The sequence below is a fragment of the Ruditapes philippinarum genome, unplaced genomic scaffold (genome assembly GCF_026571515.1).
Source record: "Ruditapes philippinarum isolate M1 unplaced genomic scaffold, ASM2657151v2 ctg12574_1_1_1_1, whole genome shotgun sequence".
Classification (NCBI taxonomy): domain Eukaryota; kingdom Metazoa; phylum Mollusca; class Bivalvia; order Venerida; family Veneridae; genus Ruditapes; species Ruditapes philippinarum.
In genome coordinates, this window is record NW_026855608.1 from 16,691 (window position 1) to 27,431 (window position 10,741).

Consider the following 10,741-nt stretch of genomic DNA (forward strand, 5'->3'; position numbering starts at 1 on the left):
CCTTTCTCTTCTCCCTCCATCCCTACAAAATGAATGTATTTTTGACAACAATGTTTTACTGACATTCATTTATTTCTCTATATGCAATCAATGAGATGAAAAAAATACAGAATAAATAGTATAATATTTAATATTTTTGGTTTTCAAACTACTGGAGAAATAGATGGTCATTTTGAACCCATGGTCACATACCTTTATATAATTAAAGCTTACATGAATATATTAATTATTGGCCTGCTACAGCATTATAGTCAAACCATGAGATCAGTACAGACCAATATCAACTTCCGGTTCCGTGCCGTCTGATCATTGTCTGCACTGCTCGCTAGCTAGTTAGTACATATGAGCCGCGTCACGACAAAACCAATATAATAGGTTTGCGACCAGCATGGGTCCAGACCAGCCTGCGCATCCGCGCAGTCTGATCAGGACCCATGCTGTTCGCTTACCAACTCTATTACAAGTGGAGAAACTGACAGCGAACAGCATGGATCCTGATCAGACTGCGCGGATACGATATCAATATTGAATGATGGACAAGTCCATTTAAGAAAAGTATATGAATTTAGTGGGCGTGATCGTGTAGTTCCCATTTGTATTCTAAGCATTTTATGCAAAGCCGTCCAGTAAAAAAAAAACAAACAACCATTTAAGATACGTACAAAATTTATTCATAAATATATCTTTTTAAATGCATGGTAGTTACAAGTATGAATTATAAACACAACACAGCAAGAAATAAATAGAAACAATACAGGTATATAACAGAAAAAAAGCAAAATAAAAACAGGAGACATGTAATTCAAAATGAAATAATATCAAATGTCTGTATCCACAACAATAACACGAGAACAACTCTAAAGTTGTAAAGTTTTCAAAGCACTCGACGCACACATCACGTGATGATATAGTTCCACTATTCAAGACCACAACAGTTGTGGACAATGTGTCTGGTTTGATATGGTCCAAACTGCAGTTCTCTCCTCATACATGTCTGTTTGATGTCCACTAGTATCCTGTTGAATAAATATATCTTTGTCAGTTTTTGTCACTCGGAAGGAGGTAAAGAATAAAAAAGACAATGATTTTTTCTCTATGATTTAATAAATTAATAAATAAATAATTTAATATTAAACAAGTATAGTCACTGTTCTACATAACATTTCATTTTTAACTAGTGGCTCTTTGATCGTGTGCGACCGAGCGGCATTTTCCCGCCATTTCCATGCAGCCCAAATGCATCGCTTGGAGGAAATAGATTATCACAGTTTTCAGAGATAGGAGGAATCTCAACACGTGTCACGTGTTCAATTTCTGTATAAATATTTTCAGACGATGTTGAGCCTCTAGCAGATTTTGTTAACTTATTTAAATGCTTTCCAAATTTTACAGAATCCCAGACAATATCGTAATCACCTTCAGTACTTGTTGACCCTCTGTTTGACGATCCGCACGCGCTAGCCCCGTGACTGAGGTCATCATACTGTTCCAAAGGACCACGCTTATCAAATTTGCTCATACAGACGCTTGCATACTCATTTCCATTAGAAGCTTGGAATCGTGCAGTTTGATCCTGATTTTTGGAGGAATTTGGCTTTCGAAGGTCATCTGCAGGTGGCGGTCGTGAACATGTTGGCTGATTTCTGACGTCACTGTTGACGTAAGAATGTGGTCTGGATGGTCTAGTTCTAGAAGAATCTTCTTCTAAATCTAAATAACTAGTTCTTAGTTCACCAGTTGAGCCCGTTGCCGAACTTCTCTTACAATATCCTCTGAAAAAGTAACAGCAAAAATGAAACATATATGACATATCAAAAATGTAGAAGACATTAGTGACTGATTTATCTAATTAATGTAATTGTATGACAATGGGTTTTATTATAGCTATCCAGTTTATTAAATATATATTTTTTAAATTTGACAGCAATTCTTTCTTATGCAGGGAAGGATGCGATCTAGTCAATCGTTACCCATACAGTTTCCATTTTAAATACGTCAAACATTATTTTTTGAGTTTCTACACTTGATGGATTTCTAATTGTTTTATATTTGTACTGACCTCTTCCTCATCATATAAAAGACGACAATACCAGTAACGACAGCTAGTATCCAGGCAACCGTTCCACATACCAGAAATATAACCATGTTACTATCTGTAAAATATAATAAAACATTGACAATATTATTGTATTTGAACACCTTTTTCACGTGTCTCCATTTGAACAAACATATCTCAATCGTGTTGTAATAATGTACTGAACTAAGGTCTTGGGCTGCTCTGAATAAAGGGCCATTGTCAGTTTGATAGGTTTAATGACAAGGCTCGAACATTCAGCGGTGAGAAGCAAGTGGTTTGAAGTCAACGACCTTAATCAATAGGCAGAGGTTTTGTCAGACTGCATAGCTTTGCAGGCAGGACTTGCATAGATTATTTAATTATCTGTGACAGCAAAGTTTTAAAGAAAGTGAAACTTTATTGAATCACGATTTGTAATGGCAATAAAACTTGGTATAAAGTATTATAATTTGTTTACAATTTTATTTTGAAACACAATTGGTAGCCATTGCAGAAAACAACCTACGATGGTTAGAGTGAGAAAGATAACTCTACTGTGTATAGTTTTAACACTGTTTTTGGAAATGAAAACAGAGCAAAGAGTTTATGTAAGACATTTTAGTTACTTTTTTGCGGGATATTATATGTCCTTTTTTGGGAAAAAGACATCAAATTGTGCAGGGATATAATTACATTGAACTGTAACATTTTAAAACGAGTAAAAACATGTATACTTTCTTTTACAAAATCGAAAAGAAAAATAATTTCACTTACGTTTTGCCTGTGCAACTTGTAAAGCTAAAAGACAAAAATATACAAAATATTTATTTTAAACACGGATTTTTATACCGTTGCATAAATTTTTTAGATAGAAATACATAGACTTGTTTAAAGTTAAAATTGTGATGTTCTAGAATGGTATCTGTACAAAAACATGGTGAGGACGAATCTTTAACGAATCTCAGTGTCACAACAAAGAACAGAAAAATATCGAATTTAACAATAAGGGTATCTTTATTTTGATTTTGAAAGAAAAAATAACTTACGAATTTGACAGATGTATTCTTTGGGCATGCTGCATGTCTCGGTTTTGAAATGAAGTTCTCCTGTCCGGTCTTCTGTCATTGAAGTGCACCAAGACGGTTTCTCCACGATATCGTCTGCAAATGTTTAACATTACAGCTTTGAATAAGAAGAACCACAACTTTAAATTAGCAGAACTACAACTTTGAATAAGAAGAGAAACAACTGTAAAATTTAAACTTCATACTTTGAATTTGCAGAACTACATCTTAAAATTAGCAGAACTACATACTTTGAATTTGCAGAACTACATCTTAAAATTAACAGAACTACATACTTTGAATTTGCAGAACTACATCTTAAAATTAGCAGAACTACATACTTTGAATTTGCAGAACTACATCTTAAAATTAACAGAACTACATACTTTGAATTTGCAGAACTACATCTTAAAATTAGTAGATCTACTTAATTTGAATTTGCAGAACTACATCTTAAAATTAGTAGATCTACATACTTTGAATTTGCAGAACTACATCTTAAAATTAGCAGAACTACATACTTTGAATTTGCAGAACTACATCTTAAAATTAGCAGATCTACATACTTTGAATTTGCAGAACTACATCTTAAAATTAGTAGATCTACATACTTAATATTTGCAGAACTACATCTTAAAATTAGCAGATCTACATACTTTGAATTTGCAGAACTACATCTTGAAATTAGTAGATCTACATACTTTGAATTTGCAGAACTACATCTTAAAATTAGCAGACCTACATACTTAATATTTGCAGAACTACATCTTAAAATTAGCAGAACTACATACTTTGAATTTGCAGAACTACATCTTAAAATTAGCAGAACTACATAATTTGAATTTGCAGAACTACATCTTAAAATTAGTAGATCTACATAATTTGAATTTGCAGAACTACATCTTAAAATTAGCAGAACTACATACTTTGAATTTGCAGAACTACATCTTAAAATTAGCAGACCTACATACTTTGAATTTGCAGAACTACATCTTAAAATTAGCAGAACTACATACTTTGAATTTGCAGAACTACATCTTAAAATTAGCAGATCTACATACTTTGAATTTGCAGAACTACATCTTAAAATTAGTAGATCTACATAATTTGAATATGCAGAACTACATCTTGAAATTAGCAGATCTACATACTTTGAATTTGCAGAACTACATCTTAAAATTAGCAGAACTACATACTTTGAATTTGCAGAACTACATACCTTGAATTTGCAGAACTATATCTTAAAATTAGCAGAACTACATACTTTGAATTTGCAGAACTACATCTTAAAATTAGCAGAACTACATACTATGAATTTGCAGAACTAAACACTTTGAATAAGAAGAATGACAACTTTGAATAAGCAGAATTACAACATTGAATAAGAAGAACTACAACTTTAAATTATCATAGCTACAGCTTTTAATAAAAAGAACAACAACTTAAAATTAACAGAACTACAGTTTTGAATTAGAAGAACCACTTCTTTTACTTTACAGTACTAAAACTTTGAATCAGTAGAACTACATCTTCGGATAAGCAGAGCTTCATATTTGAATTAGCAGAACTACAACTTTGATTTAGCAGGAAAATTATTTATTTCCGGCACTGATAAGGGTCATATACAAGGTCAAGTTTAGTAATTTTTATACAATGTAGTAAAGTTATTTGTTTCCTAACTTTTTAAATTAGTGCAGTCTTAAAGTTATGGAAAAAGATTAAGTTAATTTGCATCAATAAGCTTGCTTGATAAACAACAATTTCACCTTTTATCCAACTATCACAACATAACCATACCTGTTTGCCACGCCCATGAAGTGTTTCTATACAGCCCGACCCAGAATTCACTGTGGTCCGGGAGAGCTGATACCGCCTCCATATTGTTCGCATGAAGATCCGCTAATGTACCACCTTCCTCCAGGCACATGTCACGTGCCTCCATCCACGAACCGACCTTCTTTCTTGGACTTCTATATTCAATTATGGCGCCATTATCACGATCTTTAAGAAGCAAAATTATCAAACGTTAGATACATTATCGTACAGAACAATCGCGATTATCCGATGACAAATCCGATATTCTAATACGATTCTATGAAATCAATGCGCCAGGGTTTTTCTCTTCATTTTATAATTAATCATAATTTAAGCTTCTCTAAATCTTATTATAAGGAGTGTTCTATAATTGGATCTATAATGTGGAATGAAGTACTTAGTGAGTCAATCCTAGTTATGTACTTGATATATCTCAGAAAATAAAAGTGCGATCGAATAAGATTGCTGAATAAAAAAAATAAAAACTGTTTGTCATAAAGGAGGTTCACACATATGATTTTGGACCGGGTAGGGTAACAAGAGCATTCTAAACCTCTGCTGGGCACTAAGAACATGCTATTTTAAGACAGTGTAAAAAGCTGATTTACTCTTATCGTTGATTCTAGCTGACTATGTACAAACGTTTGAATATGATTAAAAAATTGCCATTACTGAATTCAAGAACGCTCATAACAAATTGTATGCATGTATATAAAGAACATTATTTTATTGTCTACTTACATATTTTACAAAGAAAAGGCAGTTTCTTTCTACAGTCAGCAGTAATCCAAATAGGTGTGTCATGCTTGAGAATGTAGACACAGTTTTTCCAGTCTGACCGACTCATCTCTGAAAGGAATATATAATAATTATATATTAGTTATTTTTAAGTATACTTTGTATATACTGGATAATACAAAAATCGTAAATTAAAACAAGAAGATATATTTTGCTTTCAAAAATCACATGTCCTTCACCTCTGTGGGTTCGATTCCCGCCTAGGTCTTTGGAGTCTTTCATGTGAGGAATTTATCAAATTATCGCTGAAATAATGCACGTAGGGGCACCTTGAGGTATTTCGTCACCAATAAAGCTGAAAAGTGACCATAGTGACAGTGTCACTTAAACCCTTGCTAAATAATCAAATAAAATACAATAATTAGGTACTAACACCATGAAAAATTGTTGATCTGCTATGCCTATTGTTTACATAACAAACATAGCTTTAAATATAAGTGATTCTTCGAGAGTTAATGAAGTACAGTACAACCTCTGTACAGCAACCGTCTCTTCACTTTTAACATTTTCATTTTTTATCAATAGTTTACAATATATTTAACCTCTAAAGATCAACACTTTTCAGGAGCAACCAAAATCTTATAACTAAGGGTTAGGCTGAACAAAACAAAAAACAAAAAAATAATGAAATGTTAATAAAACGAAAATTTCACAACACCAGACTGATGATATCATATCATGTGGTGTAATTTTAGATTAGAAATTCTCAAAACAAATTTTCATAATATTGTCACAATTATATACATGTAGAAACATTAATTTTAACATGTGAAATTGGGAAAAATTATTGCAAATGAAAATGCGTTACCATGATTTGTCTGCTGAAGTTGCTCTGCTATTTCTTTATCTGACTCTGAAATATACATGTCATCAAACATTAGATAATTAATATGTTTAACTTCTAAACAACTGTTCATTTTGTATTTCCATAAGCAAATGATAGAGATGTAAACACGTTGTATATGTTTTCATATTCAGTAAAGAAACATACGCATTTTTCATTATTTTACTTTCGTGAGGGAACGGATCATAAATTTTTTCGCGCATGTCCCCTCTAGTCTTCCGTATCTATGATAAATACAAAATAAAGATACATCAAAGAGTAAAATGAAATAACTGGCAATGTAATCAATGTCAGTGATGTACTCTTCAAATTGTTGTACATATCATATCATTGTTGATAATTCATTTTATCTAATTCTCTCTAATTATAAAACACATACAAAAACACTGACCTTTGTAACCGTTAACGCCCCCTAGACTGTACAGTGACACAGCACCCCCTCTCTGGCCGCCACACATCTCTCCCGGAGACCCAGGACACGGGGTATCACATTCACGTGCATTCATTGGTAACAGATCACGCATGTCCTCAATACAGAAACACATATATCCCTAAAACATAAAAATACGATGTACATAAATACATCAATTAGTACGGAAACGTAAGTTAAAAAACATCATGGCATATATATGGATTTGATTGGCTTATCGATATGGAAATGTTTTTGACTTACAACATCTGATCAGAAATATCGATTTTGATCGTCAGCAAATATTTTTTACTTTTTGTTATGACACCTTGTTTTGATAAAGCACTACAATATTCAGTCACTTATAGGTATATTTATTTACAAATTTCATTATTGTAGATTTAGTTAATCGTTAGCCTCATGGCGGCAACAAAACCTACCGATGCAACCATTGCAGACTAAGATCAGTCTGTATTTCCGTCCCATCTGATCATGTTCTCTATTCAGTCAGTACTTATTCTGAAATTTTCCCTAAATTGATAAATGGTTTTGTCCAGATTGAAAAGTGGACAAGTCTATTTAAAATATTTAGCGTGTTAAGAGTTAAAATAAATATAGGATACTGACAAACTACATTTGTAGTTCTATCTATTATTTTTACCAACCTTTAAAGCAGCATAAGCACTATCTTTACATAATGTGGCACATTCTGATGCCTTGTTTAGACGAAGCCGGTTACCATCTTTCTTTGTGAGGAAAGAAGCCGAGAAACATCCTTAAATATTAAATAGATATTAGTAACAACCTGTCTGAAAGGAAAATCAGGAACTTATCATAGCAAAAGCTTTGATATAAAAAGCATATACAACTGGGCGCAGTTTATTCATTCTTGTTGATTTCAACAATTTAAAAACGATCAAATACGCGTAGTCACAATGAAAGCCAAAGTGCATCTTTATAAATTGTATATCTAACATTTTGTTACAAAACAACGTTAAGGTCAAAATATTTAAGTTATATAATATTAAGTTTTGACATCATTTAATAGCGTAAAAACGTGCTGTTAAAAATAAGACAGTTGTACTTGCTTAAAATGACTAACAAGAAGATTGCAATTTCTTAAAATTAAAAGAAAATTGTTTGCTCTTGCAAGAAACAAGTTACGTGTTGTTTTATTCGACCTTGTTTTAAAATTTAAAGCTTTCCTTGTATAAATCGTAATATATATATATAATTTCTAACCTTCAACCCACACCCATGGTGAATGTTGCCTATATGCTGCAGTCCATATTTCAGTGTCTAGCATAATTTTGTTCTGGAACTCGATCACTCTTGAATGTGTGTCAAGGACGAGTAGGGATCCGTCACGTGACCGGCAATCTGCATCCGCATCCGGCCATGATTTCTTGTCCGTCAGATGCTTGTACTTTATTTGACCTTTATCAGCGACTGTAATACAAAGTGTTCTTAAAAACAATGTTGTTTAGTGTTTAGAATTGTTTTTTTTTTCACATTTTTCATTTTTTATAGTTATGACAACTAAAGGGTTTATAAACCGTATTTCAATGTTGCGAAAATGTATGATAATTTGTCTGAGATTTAAAAAAAACATTGTCGTTTACTTATAAACGGTACCAATATTGATTTAACATTACAGATAGCATATGTTCTCATTTCATATGATATTTAGAAATTTAGATCTATGTCCTTATACAAATATAAATGTGCATTTCTATATCAATGACATGGCATCAGAATAATTCATGCTTTAGCTTGGAATAGTTTGTAAGTACATTTATAAATTACCACAGTATTTAACTCTTGTTGTATATGGCATTCTTTTAAGTTTATTATTAAATTTTTCACCAGGAAAATGACAACTTCTTTCCATAAAATACTTTAATTACTGTCTTAGTGTTAGAGATTCAATATCTAAAATATGGTATTTGTTACAAAATTTTAATTAAGAAGTATTCAAATTATGATTTGTTCATATGTACTCATTAATAAATTTGAGAACGCAGATTGACACTTCTCCCTTATCTAATTTCGGAAACGTGAAAGGAATTCTGAAGTAAATAAAAATAAACAACAACAAGAAGAAGACAAAAACTGCCCGTATTACCTGTTACAGAAACTAAGACGGCTAGTACAAGAAACACATATATTCGTATTAACTCCATTTCAAACGTAGAATTATGTTAAATTCTTAATGTCACGATGTAATTAATTTAATCCTTTCTCTTTTAATTAATTAATTATTTAAGTAATTATTTAAGATGATAAAATCCACGAAGAAGATGGCGATCTCTTACAACGAGCACGTGCATTTAGTGTCTAATTAGTAAATTATCAATAAGTTTTACGCTAGATACAAATCGTTCCTTAATTAAATGGCCTCGGGTAAAAAATTAATTTCATAAAGAAATGTTCAACTATTGGACGTTTGCATGTTTGTTGTGTATCCAGCGGCGAGAAGTTTGACAGATTGAAACTAAACTTCCGTAATATAACGGAAAAACACAAAAACATAGATTTATAGTCAAGGCTGAATCATTTCAGTAAGTAAACTCCGTTTTGATGAGTATAAATAAGAATCCATATTAATTTTAAAGATGATGCAGTATTTGTAATTAAATATTTTATTTGAATTAATTTTGAATTTTGACTCACAACACCTACACATATACAAAGTATTTATTTATGATGTTGCGCTTAGCCACTGCTAAGTAATGTCGAGTTACACACGAGTAAATTTGGTACCGGTGATATATGTTTTCAATATTTTACATTTTATATGTTTAGTTAAATTTTTTTTATATTTAAATAAAAAGTTCAAAATGTATCTTTTGTAAAATGATAAATTTAACTTATACTTGGCGTAGTGTTAGTTATTACGAACACTTAACAATGTCTTTTGATCAGTAAAAGCATTTAGCAGGCTAGTTTGACTGGATCAGAAAAAAATACTTTTTTTTCAAAGGGAAATAAATCGGACAAATAAATTGCAAAATGAAAGAGAAGTTACCGGTATTTGTGTAGCATTTTGACTACAATAGTTTGTACAGCGTCTTACTCGGTCTTGAATTACAGATACTTTTCTTCAAGAGTTTGTAATTTTTCATTATTTCTTGTCTTTAAAACTAATCACTTTTATTATACCATGCATTAAATTATGTAAGTAATGGATAAATACATATGCATGTATAATGTAAAAGTCTAATTTTCTTTGTAGATACTGATGATTACGCGCCGTTTTTAGTACAAGTTTTGTGAGATGGAATTATCTCACTACCTCTCCTTACTTCTGTTATATATACACATATCTAGATAACTCTTAAAAGCCCAAACTGTTTGGAGCTTATATGACCTGCAATCAACCGATTATATACGTCATTTTAAGCCGTCAAGAAATTATAATAAAACACACTCATTTTTTTTTTGCGTAGTTATTAATTCATTATTTTTCATCAGCCGTGTGTATAAATAATATACACGTACTAGTTAACATCATGATCGACGTTACAAACGTGAAGTGAAATAAACTTATAAAACTGCACGTTTGTAACGACGCTTTTCATAAGATAGCGTTTATAGATATGATAATTTTCACTTTTCCCCTCATATGAAGGAATTGTATTATAAATTCGTTGACAGGTTATATGTCCGTATTACACAGTTACTTGTTACTTGGCGGGCGGCTCGGGTTATATAACTTAAAAACCGTTTAATCTAGAACAGTTAACCTGTCTAAC

The 10,741-nt window shown here is 31.7% G+C and overlaps 1 protein-coding gene across 2 annotated transcripts; it reads right to left on the reverse strand.

Moving 5' to 3' along the window:
- Positions 1-668: 668 nt before the first annotated feature.
- LOC132743872 (uncharacterized) lies at positions 669-9,303 on the reverse strand. Of its 2 annotated transcripts, XM_060732452.1 has the most exons (12): positions 9,112-9,303; positions 8,229-8,435; positions 7,652-7,761; positions 6,969-7,128; positions 6,542-6,586; positions 5,677-5,784; positions 4,918-5,121; positions 3,103-3,216; positions 2,831-2,854; positions 2,060-2,153; positions 1,417-1,772; positions 669-1,016 (listed from the first exon to the last, which is right to left on the reverse strand). In XM_060732452.1, exons 1-12 carry the CDS (start codon positions 9,167-9,169, stop codon positions 1,009-1,011), a joined length of 1,488 nt encoding a protein of 495 aa, XP_060588435.1. In that variant the 5' UTR covers positions 9,170-9,303; the 3' UTR covers positions 669-1,008. The 2 variants fall into 2 exon arrangements, with proteins under 2 accessions (XP_060588435.1, XP_060588434.1); XM_060732451.1 differs by lacking the exon at positions 669-1,016 and having other exon boundaries at positions 1,025-1,772.
- Positions 9,304-10,741: the final 1,438 nt, after the last annotated feature.

Bases quoted from the DNA above. Each gene is read 5' to 3' on its own strand.
- LOC132743872 (XM_060732451.1), bottom strand. From the start codon at position 9,169: ATGGAGTTAATACGAATATATGTGTTTCTTGTACTAGCCGTCTTAGTT. The intron at 7,129-7,651 runs GTTGGTAAAAAT...TTTATGTTTTAG, and splicing joins GTGCTTATGCTGCTTTAAAG to GGATATATGTGTTTCTGTAT. The intron at 5,122-5,676 runs GTAAGTAGACAA...TGCTTCTTAAAG, and splicing joins GCCTTTTCTTTGTAAAATAT to ATCGTGATAATGGCGCCATA.